Source organism: Pocillopora damicornis, chromosome 3 (assembly GCF_964200805.1).
Source record: "Pocillopora damicornis chromosome 3, jaPocDami1.2, whole genome shotgun sequence".
In the NCBI taxonomy this organism is placed as follows: Eukaryota; Metazoa; Cnidaria; class Anthozoa; order Scleractinia; family Pocilloporidae; genus Pocillopora; species Pocillopora damicornis.
In genome coordinates this window covers 27,603,708-27,624,863 of record NC_142672.1, presented here as the reverse complement: position 1 = coordinate 27,624,863, position 21,156 = coordinate 27,603,708, and the positions used below count along the sequence as shown (strand labels likewise).

At 38.4% G+C, this 21,156-nt stretch overlaps 2 protein-coding genes across 4 annotated transcripts in view; both read right to left on the bottom strand.

Moving 5' to 3' along the window:
- Positions 1 to 367: 367 nt before the first annotated feature.
- On the bottom strand, positions 368 to 12,398 carry LOC113666423 (RUN and FYVE domain-containing protein 2). 2 transcript variants are annotated; one of them, XR_016184900.1, is made up of 20 exons: positions 12,112 to 12,398; positions 11,055 to 11,172; positions 10,272 to 10,373; positions 9,391 to 9,514; positions 9,060 to 9,136; positions 8,373 to 8,453; positions 7,704 to 7,773; positions 7,324 to 7,425; positions 6,409 to 6,458; positions 5,593 to 5,659; positions 5,438 to 5,488; positions 4,757 to 4,873; positions 4,263 to 4,360; positions 3,815 to 3,901; positions 3,414 to 3,543; positions 2,543 to 2,605; positions 2,423 to 2,454; positions 1,827 to 2,081; positions 1,306 to 1,383; positions 368 to 1,095 (listed from the first exon to the last, which is right to left on the bottom strand). XR_016184900.1 is itself a non-coding variant. In XM_089200004.1 (20 exons), exons 1-20 carry the CDS (start codon positions 12,377 to 12,379, stop codon positions 961 to 963), a joined length of 1,899 nt encoding a protein of 632 aa, XP_089056130.1. In that variant the 5' UTR covers positions 12,380 to 12,398; the 3' UTR covers positions 368 to 960. The 2 variants fall into 2 exon arrangements, 1 of the variants encoding a protein (XP_089056130.1); XM_089200004.1 differs by having other exon boundaries at positions 1,827 to 1,875.
- Positions 12,399 to 13,864: 1,466 nt separating this feature from the next.
- The window catches only part of LOC113666410 (uncharacterized), a 7,946-nt gene continuing 654 nt past the window's right edge, over positions 13,865 to 21,156 (bottom strand). For both annotated transcript variants that reach the window (XM_089200003.1, XM_089200002.1), the window contains 5 exons: positions 17,797 to 17,984; positions 17,061 to 17,238; positions 16,210 to 16,614; positions 15,103 to 15,450; positions 13,865 to 14,662 (listed from right to left, as the gene is read on the bottom strand). In XM_089200003.1, coding sequence (XP_089056129.1) covers positions 14,493 to 14,662; positions 15,103 to 15,450; positions 16,210 to 16,614; positions 17,061 to 17,238; positions 17,797 to 17,984 — 1,289 coding nt within the window. In that variant the 3' untranslated portion in view covers positions 13,865 to 14,492. The remainder of the gene's footprint in view (positions 14,663 to 15,102; positions 15,451 to 16,209; positions 16,615 to 17,060; positions 17,239 to 17,796; positions 17,985 to 21,156) is intronic.

Sequence of the window (21,156 nt, the reverse complement as noted above, 5' to 3'; positions counted from 1 at the left end):
TACTTAACAGAGTTTAATGTGCCACCTCATTCTCAACACTGTATTTAGGATGCAACCCCACTAAAGTCACAGTCGTAAAATTGGGATCCCATCCAGTGGCAATCCCCATTTCCCTCTACCTAGGAGATTCCCCCCTCCCCCTTCCGGAGTTGTTAGCCATGAGTTTGTAAACTGCAAGTTTGAAGATCATAGCATGTCGGGTATTGTGCATACCAGTCCAGGCACAGTGTCAACACAAGGTTTCACGGAAGCAACTTTTTTTTTAGCGCAGCTATGATGGAGGAAGAGGAGGTTTTACACGTGGCGGGAAAGCTGGTGTTTGCTAACAACACAGGATCCAATGGAAGAGCGTTGTTCCAGCGATCCATTCTAGTCAACTTGAATTTTTATTTCGTTGATGAATATGGTAAAGTTTTAACAAGTCACCACGAATTGATAAAAATACTCCCTTAGCTACTTTGACATTTCCACAGTTATAAGAATAATTTATGAAATTTAAGTCATGACCAAGAAGCGGTAAACACTTACGTTGGAAGGTTATTCGAAACAGTGATATAATTTTCTAAAAAAAATTTTGTTTATATTAGAACGACATTTAGAATTCAGTTTGGTATTCAATGTCAAAAGGATAGATAACCGTGAGAATTTAAAAAGCTTGCATTTAAACCCGTCTTGCATTTAAATTTGTCTTTCCTTCAATATTTAGATCTCTAGCAATCAGTCTTCCTTTCATCTAGTAGTTTTCTCGTTTAGTTGTAATAATGTTCAAGAGCCGTCATAAAGGCACCAAAATACTTCCTACTCTGCCTCGCTTACACTAGAGATGTGACTATCTCGCCAAAATTAAAACACGTGTTCGAATTATTCAAAGAATCTATTCGTTTCTTCACACGTCACCGAACCATGTTGCAGTAACACCGTCGCAGGACATCACTTGACCACATGTGCAGTAAACTCATGTCACCTCTGATATCTTTGCAGTAGCGTTGTATAGCACGAGTCACACACGCGGACGGGTTTGGCCGAGGAGGGGAGAGGCATGGTGTAATCCGAACAAGAATTACAGAAGATACCACCGCAGTTACGACAATGATGCTAAAATAAGGCAAATACGTGAGTTAGTTGATCAATCTACATGTAAAACGCACGACCAAAAGAAAAGAACCTCATGATGGTATGTAGTCTGATAAGGCTTTCCTGAAGCCGGCAGTCGCGTGATCAGAACCGGTCTCTCTCTCTAATATTTACACACCCAAACATTAGAATACCAGGAAAGTAAGATGCTTAAATCAACAGCTAGAATACCTTTCGTCTGGCCAAAGAAAACGGCTGATTACACTGTTGACATTTAGTAGCGTCCTTGTCTTCAGCCCATTTCATGTCCTAAAATGACCCACGAGAAATGCAATATCATTTTTATTTCATTATTTAAACGGCACGTTATCTCGTTTTGCTACCCTCCCGCCCCATTCCCCCTCCTATAAACTCACATCCTCTGTGATTCTTTCCCTCGCCATCAATCAGCTTTCTTTTACTTTTCCCATCTAAAGATCGTACGTAAAATATCAGGGAACCTTTCTGGGCTTTGCCTTTTGCTTGAGGCAAAGTTGAATGATTTTTAAATACTGATCACTTGGAAGTTTTTTACATGTAAACCTTCGCTATCCACCAAGGTAGTAAAAAAATACAGAAGCCACTCCTTTCGTGGAATTCAGGTTCTTAGTGAACGAGCTTACTTGACTGAAATAATACGAATACTTCAACGACACTTGCCCCGAAGTCTCGTTTCGCATTTGACATCATCATAGTTTAGCAAATGGCATTACCTTCATAGACTGCGTAACTTCTTTCATTTCTTCAACCTTTTGCTGAGAACTAATCAAGACATACTCAGTTAGTGACGTCGAAACAACTTTTTGCTGAACACTTTATTTACAGTTCTTAATAAGTACCGCGACCCGACACAAAATTCCTCTTCCTTTTTCACTTCGTCCGCTACTATCGCGCCGTTTCCCATTTCGCTCCGTCTTACGAACTGGACGTCTGGAACAGGCAACACTTTTTTTTGCAGTGTAAACTACCTGCATTAATGACAAAAAACTGGAGTTTTACACTGTGAACAAGACACACTCAGTCGTTAACTTCAAATGGCTGTTTTGTTGTACAGTTTACTGTACGTTGAGTGCTTGGTTAGCACAAATACCTTTGTTTGCAGGCACCCTAAGGTAGGTTTAGAAAGACAGTAATCCCACGAGGTGACGATAAAAACTTGAACAAGGTATTAATGGGACCACGACCCGCGGAAGAGATCTATCAAAGTTCCCATTGAAAAACTGCGTTGGGCGAAACCCCGAAAAACTGCCCAGAAGGAGACTACCTTTGAGCAAAAAGTGTGGGAGAAACATAAATGTGAGGTACTTACTTAGATAAATGAGAGCCCATTTCTACCAGTGCCTAAAACAACAAAGAAAAAAAACCAAATTATCATTTTCATGAAGACACTACGCAAATGCCGCACCTCCCTCTTTCCACAGCCACTAACCATTTCCTGTTCCGAGTACGATTTCTTCAGTGACATGTACTTCTCATGTAATGCTTGGTATTCCTTGTGATGAAATGAAAACAGGTTAAGTTTGTGACATACCGAATGCAATTAGTACAGGTAATAACATGATTTCGAGTGCAATTTGGTGTAAATAAGCACGAGTAAATTTTTCAAAGACAACAAAATTGCTCGAGACTGTAAGGCTTATTACACCAAATTACAAGAGAAATTACTTGTTAATAACGTACATGAAAAAAACATCGCAGAAAGTCAAGACTGACGAAATTTTGAAAGCGTGCGGGCTATTTGTAATTTGCACTCGTGTTACAACTTTGCACTCGTGTTACAACTTTGCACTCGTGTTACATGAGAATGCACCAGTTTTCAGCCAATCAGAAGCGAGTAATTTTTTTCATGTACATTATTAAATGAGAGAAGGACTGGGATAAACCAGCTGCCTTGCTTGAATGGAGGGTGGGCGCCTGAGGCATACAGGGACTTCCAGTTTGTTTTGCCCGCCCTCTCATAAAATAACTCCTCCATGAATAAAAAAACCCTGCACCCTTGCCCAGTGCCCTTAAACCAAACATCCGTCAATGGTGATCAGATCAGTGGCAGGAGAAAATAGAATGAGGTGGGACTGATTAGGGGAAAGCTTAAAAAGAACCTTGCGAGGGCCGCTCAGGGGTACTGACGGGCAGTCTCTGCTTAACTGCTCAAGATCGCAACTTGAATAATGAGGTTCGGTAGTGCGTCGCTTGAGCGCAGGAGAGTTAGGGTAGTTTTTATAAGTGGCCGGTCGTAATTTTACTAAATCCAGAACTAAGGCAAATAAATAATGTTGAAATGAAAAACACAATCGTTGCACCTTTTTAAGTTTTTCAAGTTGTGTTAATTCCATCTGCATGGCACCTATCCTCTCTTTATCTTTAACGGATTCTTCTTGCAGACTTGTTCTCCACTCACGCTCGATTTTCAGGTTGGTTGTTAGTGCAGTTCTGAAGTGCAAAACAGTGAATTCAAAAGAGCAGCGCATTGTTTAATTCTAAGTCCGGCAAGTTTACGGTTACACAATCTAACCCCTAAATCTAGGATTATTAAAAAGTACTTCCTAATTATCCTGCTTTTTATCACCTTCGTTCTCCGTTTTATTGTGTTATTTTGCACATTTGGCTTCGTTTTATATGTTCATACACTTGCGCGAAAGCTTATCGTTTTATCGTTTTGAGACCTTCAATTAGAAAAAAATTGTGTGCTCTATCATATCACCTTTCACTTTCGCTGTCAGCCAGCTTGTTGTTAAGTTGGCTGGCCAAGTTTTCCGCTGCTGTTTTCTTTGATGTCACTTCACCAAGGCTAAATCAGCGGAAAAAGACAAAGAAAAAGGTTCAGATCAGGCTTTGTTGAGAGATATCTGGAATTGTTTTCAGTTCGCTTCCCTGCACTCTATGATTGGTCCAGAGAACTCACTATCCTCTCCGTTTCAACCAATCAGATGGAACGCTAAGACCCAACGCAACTCAGCTATCTGCGTTTTCCCACCCTTAAGTTTAGTTAGAGGTTTTTAATCAGAATTCTCACCAACTCGTTGTGATATTTTTGTTCGGATTGGCGCTGATGGCCTCTTGGCGTTTGGTTTGCGGACATTCAAGCGAGTGCTCTAGAGAGATCGAGACAAAAATCTAACAACAATCATAGGTTACAGAAATCTTTTTACCTGTTTTCTAGTTCCTTGGTGTGACTTATCAGTCTCGCACATTTTTCTTCCAGTTCTGTCCATTTTCCCATGTGGTCCTTTGTTGACGTCTCACTCATCTGCCGAATCAGTCAGTTAATAAATCAATCAATCAATTAATTAGACAATCAGTGGGTCAGTCAGCCAGTCAGCCGGTCAGTCACTCAGTTTGTCTGTCACTCAGTCAGTAAGTTAGTCAGCCAGTAAGTCGGATAGTGAGTCGGATAGTCAGTCATTTTATCAGTCAGTCAGTCAGTGAGTCAATTAACCTGTCAGTCGGACAGTCAGTCATTATCAGTCGGTCAGTCAGCCAGTGAGTGAGTCAGTTAGCCAGTAAGGCAGACAGTCAGTCATTTTGTCAGTCAGTCAGTTCGCCTGTGAGTAAGTCAGTAAGGCAGTAAGTAATACACTCGGTCAGTCAGTTAGTCGGTTACCCTCCTCCACCTACAACCTTGTCAGTAGTGTGAATGTGTTACCTGTAATTTGTTGTGAAGCTCTAAGTTAAGTTTCTTGACATCCTCCAGTTGCCTTCGAATGGAGACCAGCGTGTCTTGCTTATCATGGATGTCTTTTTCTAAAAGCCGCATGGCAACCTGACGACGAACAACGAGGCACTGGTTTCGATAATTTGTGTTAAAGAGGATAATTCTCAAATCTCAAAGACCGCTAGTTGTATCTTCAAACATGCCAACCAGTATGGAACTTAAAGCACATGCACGGTCAAAGTCACCAAATTTGAAGACTAGTCCAAGCATTCACTGAGTAAAGCGGAGCGAAGTGGTAAATTGCATGATAGCAGCAGCGAAGCGAAAAAACGAGAAAGGTTTGGGTCGGGTCGGGTTCATGACTCGACCGGACTCAAACCTCTCTCTTTTTTTTTACCCTCCGCTTCTATGGCGCTGTTTAATATCGCACTTCGTTTTACTCATTGAACACCGGGCACAGGCCACCCAATTCGATTCAAGGCGAACCAAACATGGCCGCATTCAACAAAATAATAATTGTGATGCTGCACGCTCAGACAAAATAATACAAGTTTCACTTAATAACACTTATTTTTATACGTGTCCTTCGCAAACTGTTTTAGTTGTTGATACATTAACATTGCGTTATTCACAACAACTACGGCAGTTGTTTAAACAACAAAATGTACTCACTTCACTCTCCTCTCTCATACTTCTGGCCAAATCCAGTTCCTTTTCTGTTTCCTAAAATATATGAAATATTACATCATACATGTGTTTCAAACCAATATGATACATTTTTTCTCAGACGAAAATGTTTTACAAAAGACGACCCCTGCTTTCTTTACCTTTCTCAGTTGTATTTCTGTATCCAATTGCTTTCTGATCACATTATACATCTCATTCAAACCTTCCCTGTCAAATCAAGGAAAAAAAGAGTTTCAGGAAAGACGCGTAAGCAAATGGCTCTATTAACATAGGAAGTTTGATCTTCGAGCTCACTGACATGATAAAGGATATTAAAATAACTCAAACAATAAGATTATAGCTATATCATTGCTAATTTCTTAGAGCGTTTTCCCACCCATAACGTGTAAATTCAATAAAGAAACACCAAATCACAACATCAGAGCTCTATTCGAACCCTACGACGAGCTGACCAATACCAGAGGCGGCAGAGCGTTCGAGTAGAGGGAGAGAGGAAGCTAAGGGAGGCAGAAGGCTCATTTACACTTAAGCAAGCGCGTAGCCCTACTCAAATTTCAGCTGGTTTCTTTTGCGTAGGTCATTGGTGACTTTTTTCTGTTGGGCAAACCTCTTGGCAAATCGTAAGTGTCTCAGTGAGATGGTAGCCAATTTAGGACAATTAGGCAGTTACTCACAAAAAAGCCCCACATGAACTAAATTTCACTACGCACGATCTTGAAGAAACTATTTGTTCACTGAATATTTCACTGAACCTAATATAGACTGTGCTGGCACCAATGTGCGGATGAGAAGTGGGGGAAGGGGTGGGGGGCTCAGCACCTTTTTGCCCCCTGTTCTCTGACCCTTCCAAATCTCATCTGCCTCCACCCCACCCTCCAGGGGTGTCAATGATAACAGTGAGGATGAACTCGAGCATGGTACATACTGGTGATTGTACATTATAAAGTTTATTTTACCTTGATTTTTGGTATGTTTCTCTTTCAACGTCGATATCTGCTTGTGCAAGCTTGAAATATCAGTTAGAACACAAAATTAATCATAAGTCCCGCGGCTTTTAACCCTTATGCTACAGTTTCAGCAAGTCATTCATTTCATCTCTAATCCTTAAAGATATGAGGTGATTTGAAAGAAGATGTCTTGCAGGTTAGTCTATTACGCCATTAAAAAAAGGACAAAATTTGACTCAGATTTAGAAAGATAGAAGATTCCAGTTGTAGAAGATTCGTAAAGTACCCCACTCCTTCACAAGGATGCAAATGCAAAGCGTTCCAATATAGTATAAGGATGCTTCACCATCGAGCTACAGAAAACACAATGATAAGCTTAGCTTGGTCATCAGAGAAAATCTCAATTGAGTGTCGAAAGTAATTCAGGATTGCTTCGGTTTTGCTTCACGTCACAAATTGATTGGTCCGGGAACCTCCCGCCACTTTTTCAACCAATCAGATTTAAAACTGAAACCAATCGTCACTAGGTCACTAACACTTCCCGCGCTTCGGGAACCTCGTGCCACTTTTTCAACCAATCAGATTTAAAACTGAAGCCAATCGCCACCTGGTAACTCCCATTTTCCCGCGCTCCAGAAACCTCGCGCCACTTTTTCAACCAATCAGATTTAAAACTTAAGCCAATGGCCACCTTGTTACTCCCATTTTCTCGCGCTCCTGGCAGTTTGCTTATTTTTACACTGAATTCACATTGGTTCCTCGTGATATTTTCTTTTGTTCTAATTTTCACCACTATTATTAAATGCACTATTATCAAAGTAGCTTACAGACCTCGAGTTCTCCGGCTGTTGGTAAAAGGGAACTGCAGTACCTCGATAAACTTACCTCAATTGCATTTCATTCAACATAGTAAAATAAACTTACTTGCAGTTTCCTGGCACTGACTTCATTCATTTGATTATTTGAATCCTGTAAGATGTCTCTTTCTTGCATCAGTTGTACTATTTGCTCAGTACATGATGTAAGCTGTTAACACAAATTCATGCAGTAAATCAAGAATTTCTTATGTTGTTTATAGGAAGAATAAATAAAATAAATCAAGTGGCTTATTTTTAATTTAGGATGCCAGTAGCCAAACTTGGAACATACTTGCAGCTTAAGTAGACCTTGTGTAATTCTTGTTCACACACTACTGCACAAAATCATCAAAATTTATTGCTGCATTTACACCTTAAAATGATAAAAAAACGAAAACAAAAACAATCAAAAAGCACATCCATCACAGTACAAGACACTCAACATACCTGAGTACTAAGGTCATCATTTGTCATTTTCAGATTCTTTACCTTTGACTGTAAAGTGTTTACTGTAGTACTAAATGAAATGCAAAGGTACATGTACGTTAGTGATGAAGAAGAATTATTATACAACTCATATGGCCCCACAAGTGCACTTTTATTGAAAACATGTTAAAATGAAGTCAATGTTTGAGGGCCAGGCGCCATGGCGCGAGCAGCCATGTGGCCCACAAGATGCCAGCTGAAAGAAGAGAGGAATAGATCATGCTATAGAGTTCTTATTGTCTGCGTAATGGGGCCTGATGAGGAAAACCTTTTGCTCAAGGTAATGACATACAGACCTAGCCCCATCCATAAACACAAATTAAGCAGAAGTTATTTGAGAAATAAAACTATGCGGCAAGGGTAATAAGATTTCTAGTTGATCCAAACCATCTTCAGGGATGTATGTTCAGTTTACTGAAGTTGTAATCAAGCATACCCTGTTCCAGATGTTTAGTGGGTAAAACAAACCCCAAAAGTAAACGGCGCAATAGTAGCAAAGGAGTGAAAAACCTAACAACGAGTTAAGGTTAACACTGGGTCAGGGGATGGGTAGGTGCACTATTGCTCAGATACTAACATTGATCCAACTTAAATTATTACAGCACCATAATTTGATGTAATTAAACTCACTTCAAGTTTCTATTCACTTCCTCTAGGTACGTCTTCTGATCAATTAACACACTTAAGTCACTTCCCTCACTGTCATCTCCTCTAAAAAAAAAAAATAGAACTGCATTAACATGCAGCATTTATCAATGGGGTAACACATACCCAAACACCACAAAATATGGCACCATAACTGTTGTACAGAGACTGTACACATATCCTTGTTATAAGTGGGTTAAGTGACTCCTAAAACCTAAACATAATATTGTGACTGTGGTCTTGTATACAGAAATCTTTTCATTAAGTTGCTAATTTGACCTCAGTTCTAAAAAACTTGGCTTATGAATTTTTTATCATGTATTGTTAACTTTAATCAGGACTTGAGATAAGGTGTTAAATTGTGCAAAATTTCCAAATAATCATCAATAGGTTTTCAAAAAAAGTTGCTACTTTGCTAAAGGAGGATTCAGTTGAAACCATTAACTGCATTTAAATGTTACTTTCTCGTTATATGTTTTTTATCACAAAGTTAATATTTGAAAAAAGTCAGCTCTGATGATAAAGTAGGAATTTTTTGAAACCCATCAGCACAAACATATGTTCTTTCCCATTTCAAACATTCCAGAGACTTAAATTATACTATCAAGAAAATAAGTAGAACTACAGTGCAAAGTCTGTACAACAGTAATGAGAACAAGTCCATACACTTACTTTTTATTATTATCTGGGAAAGACTTTTCTAAATAGTTTCCATCTTTGAGATACAAACTAAGATCCAAAACTGCAGACTAAAGAAGATGGATTATTGCAAGTTCCAATATCAAAAGTATTGTTAAACAACACATCACACTGAGAACGAAAATTCACATCAATTTTAATGATAGAGATAGCTTAGAAGAGATAGCTCTATGTGCACTGTGATTGCTTCACTGACTGAGCCTTAGTCTCCTACACAGCCTGTTGACAATTTAAAGCTGTTTTGTTGCCTAAATCTTTTATTATTACTAATTGTTCTTTCCTGGAAACAGGTTTTACCACTTACCCATGTATCAAGGCTGTCTCCCTTTAAATCAAAATTGCAGTCAATGATGTTGATCCCCACAAGCAAACCAGATATCACCGAACCTTCCTCTTGCATTAATGCAGCACGAGGCTCATACCAATCTCTGAAAATACACAAACACACACAAAAAGTGATATAAATGTATGAAAATCATATATGTGAACTGTGGTTGAAGAAACAAATATAGAAGTGATCCACACAGTTATGAACACTACTCAAGAAGTAGTAAAAATAAGGCCTAAAAATTTTTTCAGGCCTTATTTCCACTACTACTGAAGTTGTGTTCATAACTGCGAGGATTGCTTCCATATTCATTTACACACAATAAGTATTTGTCAGATTCTATACAGACCCAATGGTCTTAAATTAATAATCAACCATCATGTTAAAGTTTTCCTGAATCCATTTTAAGATATAGAGCTTACTATGAAAACAAGCCCCCACTCAATATACCTAATTGTAATTTATTAAAAAACAAAGTCCATAACCAACAAAATTTATATACCTAGGTTTACAATCATTTTCCAAGAAACTTTAAGTACAAGTATCGATTCATCTCCTCCATGCATTTCTTCACCTAATTTTGCAATCTACATGTACTGACAGTGAAATAGAAAGCTAGACACTTATTGCACTCATAAATGAGACAAGGAGAATTTGAAAGGAATTTTTTATAGGAAGTACTATTGCCATAGCAACATCTTAAAAAAGGAATATGACAACATGTCTTGAAAATATTTTAAAAAATCACTGACTGATGTGTAATATTGTATAAGGGTTGTTAAGGCATTGATCCATCAACACTAAAATTGTATTGTAAACCATGTCCAGCCATCTTTTAGTTTATCAAATATACTTACCTCAGCAATTCTTTGCTTTCTACCAGAATCATCAAGTATTCTGCAAGTTTCTTTTGCATCAAGGCCAACCTTACCCAAGCTCGTCCTTTACCATGATTAGTTCTATAGAGATTGAAATGAATATCCAAAGTTATGTCCACAGCATTTCAGGGTGTGATTGTTCAATACATGAAGGAACTGACATAACAAATTTATTTCAAATACCCATTCAAAACAGGAGGTTTGATACTTATTATAGATCTATGCTTCTCCAGACTAATGAAAGTAAAAGCGATAATGGTGCAGTTCTCTGCTGTTTGCAACATAGAAGTAAAACAAATAATTATTAATAGGTGTCCAAAGCTTGGTTTTGTTAAACAGTCCTCATCAAGACCACAAATTTTGTGAGAATTTGAATCCTAATCTGTAATTATTCCAATGCTGGTGCAAAAGGCTATCAAAATTTAACATCCGCAGAAAATGACCTGCGATAAAGGGATCTAGGGGCGAAGTGAATACATAGAATAAGGAAAGCTATATCTAGGCCCATTTCAAACTATTCTTGGTTTCTTGAGAAAGGGCGATGCACATTTCATCCTTGAACTGAGGGTTAAAACACACTAAGCAAGCAGTTGATACACCTCTGTGACATGGCAAATTTTCATTTTTTTAAGAAGCAGAAGACTCAAAGCAGTATGTCACAAGGACCTGTCTCTAGGATTTATTACCCACTGAGCTTGGACCTTACAGGGCTGAATGTCAATATTAATAGGAAATGCCCTCATACAGCACTGATACATGTACCTGATATTTGGAAGATTCTGAACACTTTTAACAATCTCTGATGAATCTGGGGCAACTTGCTCTAATGCCTCCAATGGTCCCCAATAATCCTTCCTTTGACCCAAAATATTGCGTTTCACTTAAACAATGAAAACAGAAAGAGCATACTTAGATAACAGTCAAAGGAATAGCAGCTAAGAGAACTGCTATACTGTTCTTTGAAGTGCATTATTTACCATACAATATACAACTGTAGGCTTTGGTGATCAAATAATTTTTAAAATTACTGTTGATCTGCTCGCACACATAATAAGCAAATGTGGCATGGACAAGAGAAGAGAACTCTGGGAAGAGCCTCTTCCCACTGGAGCATGCTTGCCTTCTACCTCCTCCATGCCAGAAAAATAAGTTGCAGGTTTATGAAAATATAAATTCCACATATTCAACCATGAACTTAATAGCAATGGCTAAAATAAAACAAATGTTCAAGAATTTTAAACATTTTTTTAAAAATTCTTTTGGTGAAAAATATAAACGTCTACCTGGCTGAAAAATTTAATGGTGCAAAAGATCTAGATTCTTGCCTTATTTTAATATGTACTTGAATATGTTATCAGGTTAGAGTGGTTAATTCCTAAACAATCATTATAATCCATGAACAAGTTTAATTCTGCGAGTAGGGTTCATAAAAATGCATCTTAAAAATAAAAATGGGACAAATTTTTCATGCATAATTTATTTGAAGCTCTGCAGTTAAAAAGACAGTGAATGAAAACAACCACTATGGCGACTTTCCAAACTGTGTCACAAATTTCATTGAAGAGAAATCGGAATATTTTTCCTCGGTGAAAAATAGTCAACAACCTACCTGAAGGAAAAACTGATTTCAAAATGATTGTAGCATTAGTAGTCATGTGAAAAAAAAAAGGTTTCACGTTTTGTTTTGTTTTAAGATTTAGAATATTAAGTTTCACTTTGATAATGAAAAGAAGCTTCCCATCCGGCTTCAGTCATCAACTTTTACACTCTCGCACTACTGGCGATTTTTGAGTAGAAACATTCTTGGATATCTACTCACTCCTTAAGCCATGTCGTAGAACGCTTTCGAGCATTACAAAAAATTGCTGAAAAGGTTCAAACGACTCGTCGATGACTTTCCCAAGTTTCAGAGCTGAATCGATGAGATTTTTAATGCAAAGATTTGCGATGTTCAACAGATTCAATCTCTCCACTTTGCATTGAGCATCTCGCTTACTATCAGGTGTAGCACTAGAGCTAAACGTCCTCACTAAAAGCTTTCCAAAGTTCAGTTCTGTGTCCTCTTCCTCCAAGCTCGCCGACGCCATTTTGTTTTTCTCACTGAGAAACCGCTGGCTGAGTAGATAGTTGGCGCTCTCGGTGCATTGATTCACTGAACAGGGAGGACATGGGATCATGTTTGTCACTTATTAGCCGCGACGTACGAGACAAAGATTTAATATGATGATTTATTTAGTGCTTTTCACTAAATATGGGTGCCTCACGCGTGCTTATACCTACAGGCTACAATCAGCACTTAATTTCCTTCCAATTTGGCATTTTGGCATTTTGATATTTTCGTCGTTCCCTCGCTATCACATAGGTCACTATCTCCCAATTACTAATTGAGTAAGGTTCTGGGCCTTTATGGAAACCGAATACCGGCGAGTTTTTTCGTCAGAACCCCCCCCCCCCCCAAAAAAAAAAATCAGCAAGGTAATAAATTAGTTTTGCAAGAGAAAAGCCCTCCTCTCGATTAGTTGTAGCATCAGGAGCTCATAAATATTCTTTCAGTCTACCTACTCTTGGTTTCTTTGTACAAACGACAAATCAAAAAAAGATCTACTCTAGCTCCTGTGTAAATGCACTTACAAACTCAAACTCGGAGGGTCATGACAACCAGCCACTGTACATGCATTTTATTTAAAATAACTTGAACCTTTCACAGCACGATTTTTCCGTCCACTCAGGGTGATGTTTTTCCTTTCTATCACTTTTTCACTACTCAAAGCTAAGATTAAACTCGGATCACATAGGAATGTGGGGGGAGGGGGTGGGAGAGGAGCGACTACTGTAAGATATACGGTTGGGTGATGAAAAGGAAGAAGAGAAGTTCGCTTATGCCAATGAGCGCGGTCGCGAGTATTTGGCAGCAGAAATGATAAAAAAGAAAAAAAAAAAAGAAGAGAAGGACATGCTTTAATTAAGGATGAAGTGTTTCAAAACACGCAAAAATAGGTTAGAATTTTGGTTTAATTTTTTAATTTTTTAGGGCAATATCAGGCTCAGTATTAGTGAAATGAAATAAGGGGGTAGGTTCCTAAACAAACTGTGGTGCTGCGTCGATGGGAGAGTATAACAGGGTGATTTAGTCAACCTAGTTGATAACGTAAATTGGCCACCGTAAAGAGTTACAACGCTGACGTTAAGAGCGTTAGCCCTTCGTCAGAGTGAAACGTCTGCCAATTTACGTTACCAACTCAGTTGATAGTGCTAAATTACCCCACTATAAGTCAGTCATAATTTTTATTGACTTTGTTCCTCTTCTTTTATAAAATTCGTTCGTATGGGCCTAGTGTGAATACGTACCAGCGAGAGGTAAACAGCCTTTGATGGAATAATTTCCCATCTTCATGCTTTCATGATTCATGTACAGAAACCCTACTAAGCCCTAAAAGCCGTGTGAGTCAGTTCGGAAAGAAGAAATTGTAAACTGAACTGAGGCTCCTCGCACCCGTATCACTGATTCATTACAGTTAACTCCTAACACTTAAACAGCCTTAGTATTTCATAAATAGACAAACGCATTCAAATTTAAAATTACTAAAAAAAGATTTGTATTTGAGGGGAACATCGGTTTACCATCGCTTTACTTCGGTTTAAATGATGCATTGAAAACGCTGAAATGGTAAGAGATATGAGTATTGCCTCTAACGAGCCCCTTTCTAAATTATTTGTGAAAAGAATGAGATCGTGGACTATAATCGAACTTTAAAAAATCAGCAAAAAACGTTTTTGACATTTTGTCATCTTGACAGTTTGTTTAAGCATAATACTTGCTTAAAAAGAATCACACCGAGTTAAATCCTTAAGGTTGCCTAATGAGTATAAGATCACTAATATCTCTCAATCGCCATAACTTCGAGGGTCTTCCAGGGCGGCTAGGTTACAATGTAATGAGAGACATTCCCTGTCACGTACATAACAGCTTCCACTTTCAACTGGAAACAAAATATTTACTAGGTAAGGCAAAAACCATTCAGTACTTAACCAAGGAGACCAAGGATTGTCTTATTATTTAAAAGATAATGAAAACGATTTAGCTAAAAAATTTTAAAATTAAAAAAGAGCGCCCAGTTTCTTCAATTAGTGCTGTAAAAGACTCCTTACTAGCATCCTGTGAGACGGCCACGTTCGTGAACTTTGTGCAATGATAAAGGGTTAGATGACGTTTGTATTGAAGCCTGATTGCAAGTGATCTTGGCTGACAAATGATGCGTCTTTCTTGAACCAGCGAAGGTAAAACACAAATGCTGCCCCAGCGATTAACGCGCCAAGCAAAAACATTCCAAATGCCAAAAAGCCGATCTCCAATCCTATCATACCGTAAGCTGCAAAATGAACAAGAAAAAAGTTATGATTAGTCAAGCGATATTTGATTGTTGTCCATCAGTCGATAATTGTGTATAGATTCACAAGGTCGGTGTCTTTTTACTAGTTGGTATTTCTTCTAAGGTCCTCTACGATTAGAGGAAAAGCGAAAAAAAACAAGCCACAACCAATTTGACGAACTGCAACGTTTTTGTCACTTAACATTTTAAGGGAAGATAAACATTTGTGAAATATATTAGTTATGCTCTTTCTTTCAAAGAAATTTGTCTCGCGTGAACCTCCAATTCCGACTACTACTAAACCATAAATCAGATATGCTGCACAACATATTAAATACGATGAGAGCAGTACTTAAAGGCACCTACAGATCCCAGAGTAAAAAACTCAGCTTAATGTTTTCCTTCGTGTTCTTATCTTCTTCTCACCAACCCCATCTTACCTGTAGTGGTAGTGGTAGTCGTGATGGTCGTGCCGTTGCACGATAACTTGGTGACATCATTAACTGTGGCTAGAATTGTGTCAGTGGTCTTCTGTAAGAACTGAAGCATTTCAGACGTCACATGACTCAGGCTGTCACAGTTTTTGTGGTAACACGATTTCATGTAGCTTCTTTGGTCAGCTGTGTCACTGAGGAAGATGGCGCTCATTGACGGATCATGGTCCCAAAAAGACACGTGATCACTACGTAAGAAATCCCCAAGCAGGTAAGCAGGTAAGGGGGGAAGTTTTGATGGCTGTCCTTGAAATGGAAGGTTTACTTGATACATTGCAGTTTTGTCCCCGAGAGCTAAGTGAAGGATAGAAAAAGGTAAATTAAAATCACACTATCCTATTATGAAATTAATCAATTGCGGATAAATTTTTTAAAAACCGTCACAGCAAGTCTTCTTCAACTTGGAAAAATCCGGAGTTATTATAATATTTCGTTTTGGTACATCGCGCGTTCTCCGATCGCTTAAGGAGATTATCTTCAAACTCCTGAAATCCAGACCAGAGAAAGATGCTATTCTCGTCACAAGCGCGGGGCAAATGATATAGATTTGAGACACGTGAGGAATCGAACCCAGACTCTCGGACTCTATAACCGGAGCCACAGAGACTTTATGGTGATAGCTTCAGATCGATGTAGCACTCGTCTTGCCTACTGCAAGGATCTACAACGTCAAATGTGTCATGTGAGTAAATATAACATTCAGAGAAAAATTTACAAATCTTAAAATATCATTGCACGACTAAATTTTAAATTTTTCTTCTTTTACGGGCAAACAATAATAATAATGAAAAAAACTCAATGATAAAAATAGAAGGCATAAGAATTTGATATTACATTCAAGCACCTTCAGATTTAATTGTAGTATTCTGAGCCTTAAACTCTTCTTTATGTTCGTTTAATTGCGATTCACCGATGAAGATCAATCCGTCATTTATCAATTAAAAAAGGCGAATGATTTTATTCTCGTTTAATTTTAAGTACTGGGGAGATTGCTACACTGCGAGCATCTGGTAAGGTAAGAAAGCCGAGGCAGACGACCGAATGGCTGCTTACCAGATTTCACTTGACTGTAATGATACCAGAATGAGTTCAGAAGCGCTGCATCATCCACTTGTCGTCCAACCATGGAAAGGAAATCCCCTCGAAACTCGTCCTCTTTGATCTGATGGTAAATTTCTGGTGCGAGACGTTCTACTCCAAATGGGAGTAACTGCGAATGAGGCGTAGTGTTATAATTGAACATTGTATCCATGATAATCGCTCCCTGAAGCTTTCCGTTTGAGTTTAAGGACCCGTTGTAAAATTGGGTGAAATTTGCGACAAAAGCGCGACTTCCACAGTCGATAGAGCCACAAGCACATTCGGGCACGACGTTTTGGTTGGAACAATCAGATTCCCATTCTTCAAAGTCAAATGCAACGAAGATAACGCTGAAACTACGGGTACAGCTGGAGAAATCTGGAAAAAAGAAAGCAGAAAGTAAAGAGCGTAATAGACCCTTCTTGCGAACCACTGAGGTCCTGTGAAAAAGCCGGCTTTATATATTATACACGCTGCTGCACCGACGGCGATGCGGAGAAGAAAAGGAAACGGTCCACACCTGCCTGTCTCTCGCTGTTTTACTGATAGTGCCACAACAATAATCAGTACACGCTTATAGATAAAGTGAAAGTAAGATACATCTATTTTGTTGTCTTAGTGTGAAGATCTTCGGCCGAAGATAACAATGATCTTTCAGTTCATCTCTGATCCGGTTATCATTTTTCGTTACCATATTTGTGAGTGTGTGCGAAGCTACCTTCAAGTTGCCTGAGCGCACTTTTTTGTCCATAAACGCAAATAAAACCTTTAAACAGAAAATTCAAAACATCATTCCAAGTAGACAATCACGTGACAAACCATACCTGTGGCGAGCTGCTTAGCAACCTGAAGCATAGCAGCCACGCCTGAGCCATTATCGTCACTACCATGTAAGGTAGTTCGCATCGTGTCGTAATGAGCACCGATCAGAAACAACCTGTCGTTTGGCGAGCCAGCGAGTTTGCCAGGGAGCATTCCGATTATGTTTTCTCCAGTCGCGTACTTAAAAGGGAAGACAGAATTTTCGCAAACAAATCTTAGAATGATTTGAAAAAATACGTGTTTTGCTAGAATGGGTCATTTAAGAGGCATCAATTGACTTGGCCATTTCTTTTGAGGTGAAATGACGGTTCACCTGATCGACGGTCAGACTAACACACTGACTGACTCACTGACTGTCGTCGAGGCTGGAGAATTGGCCGGGGTGTTCCTGGGCAAGACACTTCATCCCTAACAACGCTTCTCTCCGTTCTGTAGTATAAATGGGTACAGATAAACTATCAGGTACACTTCGGGAGTAACCGTCAGCGATCAAGAGAATATCAATTGTTGATATTCTCTTGTCTACGACGGAATAACTTTACATCAAGGGGGGGGGGGGAGGGGAGGGGGGAAGAGTTAGAAACAGAATCAAGTGATAGGTAGCATCACCAAGTGGGCACTGGATTTGTGAACAGACGCCGTAATTTTTCAGGAAATAACATCCTGGTCTTCATTATAAAACAATTGACTAAACAAGTAAACTAAGTAAACATAAACCAGAAAACAAAGGATAGTCACCTTTGAATAATCTGGTTCAAATTTTTCAAGCCACGTGACAAGGCCCAAATCCTGGAAAGTTTGATGAATGAACTCCTGTGCTTTCTTCTTTCCTTCGGGATTAGTCACGTGATGTCTGCTATGGTTGAAATGTTTCAAGAAAGCCAATAGTGATTCGGTTCTGTCGCTGTATTCATTTTGAGTGGCATCTGTCAAAAAAAATTAATTTCGGTCTTTTCAGCACTCATTACAGAAATGCTAACACTACTAATTGTTAGGCTTAGAATGTTTCTGAAACCCGCTAACGCTTACGTCCTTCTTTTGTCAACAGTAGAAGGTAGTGAAAACTCTGAAAATATTATGAGAAAAGCTCACCCCTGCAAATAAAATACCTTTTAAGTTACTATACATATAAACTTTGAATCATATCGTTTGAAATCAGCTGTCCGTTTAATCTTATCATTTGCAGTCGACCAGGGCGAATAACTGTGGATATCTATGGTGGATGTTATGACCTGTCATTCCCTCTTCCCCTCTAGGGGGTAGTTATCGTTGTTATCAAAAATTTCTGTCTGTAATGTGTTTTCAGACATCAACTCACTGTTTCTGCGAAGCTGATATAAAACAATTCGATACATGTGTCGTAAACGGACCACAGTGCGGAATGGTACGGCATCTTGGTAAATGTGGTTGATAAGAAAGTGCCCTTTTTTAATACTTTCTCCATATCTAGGTACAATAATGATGCAAAGAGCAAGAGTGATAGCTGCGAAAGTGAAAATGTTTCTCATTTTGCCGATGGTGATTATGAAAATATTCAGAAGATGTTGGTTCGCGAATCGATTCCTCGAGCGATCAGGGCAAGTGTGTCTTCCCTGACGGAAGTTGTTTTAATCGGATCGGTTCGTTGTGGAGTTTGTTTCATTATTGATAAGATACATGAAAAATTACTCAGTTCTGATTGGTTAAGATAATGCAGTTTTCAGGCAGTTCAGTGTAGAAAAGGGTTAATTCAGTGCAAAGAATTAACAAACCAGTCTGAACAATTCCTTGAACTGTTTAGCCGAACCTTGAACTTTTTTGCGCCTTGAGATGTCAAAATATCATTGTATATTATTGTTTTCATCCTACGCGGCGGTTTTGACCGAACGCACGATGTCACTTGCAGGGATTGAATAAATTATTTTTGCATTTGATTCTGCATAATTGTGATAAGCTATCTCGTATTTTTTCATGTATATTATTAATACATAATCACATGATTTTTCTCGTACACTTTTGAATAAATAAGCACTTGTAAGTTTTTTCAAAGACCACAAATTGCACTCGCCCTACGGGCTCGTGTAATTTTGTTAGTCTTATTTATTCCAAATTGCACTCGAAATCATGTGATTACCTATACTGAACGTTTGCGAGCTGATCTAAAGAACTACTTTATTTTGTTTCGGAATAAAACAGCAGAAATGATAACAGAAAGAAACGATGACAATTGAGTGCCTTAAATAAAAATGAAAGCTAAGTTTTTCGTTTGTTTCACGATGTAGTCACGTGTTATGTAGATCGCCTCTCACCATGAGTGCCTCTCATCATGATGAACTTCACCAAGAAGATTATATGTCTGATAAGTTATAGGAAGGCATTGGAGGGAGGGGAGGGAAATGATGATTACTGCAATAGAACCATCTCTCACAGAATCGGCAAATAGCTGCCAACCTCCCTTCCCATGCCCTTTCGTTGTGATGCTTAATTTATGCTGTCTTTCCCGGAAAACGGACTTTAAATACTAAATTTACTCTAGCACCAGTTTCCGAGAAAGCGATTAATGTTATCTTGTGATGCATTTCCGAGAATTTTTCGTGTAAAAAAAATTAATAAATGAATATTTTTAGCACCAAATCAAGGCAAAAGAGAAAGGAAACTAGAACTGCCATCATGCAAATTTCTTATCCAATATTGTATATGAACTGTCTCTGATGTAGCCTCACCGACATATCTTGAGCGTGTTATGAAGCTTTTTGTGTAAATACAAACATCATTACACTTCAAATTTGGCACATTCTACAATAAACAGGCTGATTGGGAGCACTTATAGTCTACAGTTTCAGTTCCTACAGTGAATAAAAGGAATTGAACCTCAGAATAATTTACAACGGCCCAAGTATAAATATTTCAATGCAGTTTGCAGGTTTGCATATTAGTTCCCGAGGAGTAATTTCTGGCGACTATCAATTAGCTTGCACTGAAGCTTTTTTGCCCCATTTTGCCAAGGAAGACAGGATTAACTTTCAAGGACGTAAGAATCTATTCCCTTACTGGCTCGATTGTTTGTGCGAGAATGAGGAATTGTTTCTGTTTATTCCGTTGAATTGTTTGTACGCCAGTTATTAATAACTTATCTGCAGCCGCCGTCCATTTTCATAATAACAGCGTTGCACATGTCTATCATTTTTGTAAGCGTCTTAGAACAAGTGGCATTTAGCATTTTAGTACCTCAGCTGTCATTGTGACAAGATTGTAGGAGAAAAAGGTGCACTATTTAGTTTAGTGGGGCGAAACGAGACTCGAAAAGTTTAAGGCGAACTCGAACTGTAACAATTGGATCAGGAGCGGAACTCCTGCAGTCCTTGATCGAATCGAATTTTGAAAAAACATTTTCTATTTACCGAAAGCACATGAAAATTAAGACTACAGATTTCGACGGGAAGCTTTAATTTTTTTTGGGAAAAGCTCTATTTTGTAGGAAATGTTACTCTCATAGTTAAATTTAGCCAACTGTTCTGACGTTTCCGTGCTCGTGCAACAGGCCAGATAAACATTGAGGGCAAGTTTTGAAATTCTTCAAATAAAATATTAGTTTAGTTACTATATTATATTTTCATAAGAAATGGTGTGAAATCCAAAACAAATGTATAAATTATTAGTTTCGGTTACGAAACTGTTTTGTTGTGTCTGTTGGGGCAATTAAGAAACAGTAACTTATGGTTTTTGTGAAGCTGAACTGATCCGCCATTTTGTAATCAAAACTGGCTCTTCGAGTTCTTGCAGTCTTTCGAACAGAAAAAGCGGAGAAGGCTAAAGCGACTGTGTTTTAAAATAAATTCTTAAGATTAGTGGCTGTCGAAAATTAGCCTTAAAACTAACACATATATTATTTTGCTGGCTATAATTTATTTCTGTGGCAAACATGAGCCCTTATTAACTGATAATTCAAAACCCCTGTGACGCCTGACTACATAAAAGCGGAGAGAAGCGTATGACCAAAATACGAGCAAATTTGGAAGCTTATTTTCTTTTCTACGAATTTTAAATATAGTTTTTAATCTTCTATAGCTGTGAGGCATTTCTGCTTTCAGCGGGATCACAATCTTGAGTGTATGCGTA

Bases quoted from the DNA above. Each gene is read 5' to 3' on its own strand.
- LOC113666423 (XM_089200004.1), bottom strand. From the start codon at position 12,379: ATGGCGTCGGCGAGCTTGGAGGAAGAGGACACAGAACTGAACTTTGGA. The intron at 10,374-11,054 runs GTACATGTATCA...CAATCTCTATAG, and splicing joins CAGAATCTTCCAAATATCAG to AACTAATCATGGTAAAGGAC. The intron at 8,454-9,059 runs GTAAGTGTATGG...TTTTTTTTTTAG, and splicing joins TTCCCAGATAATAATAAAAA to AGGAGATGACAGTGAGGGAA.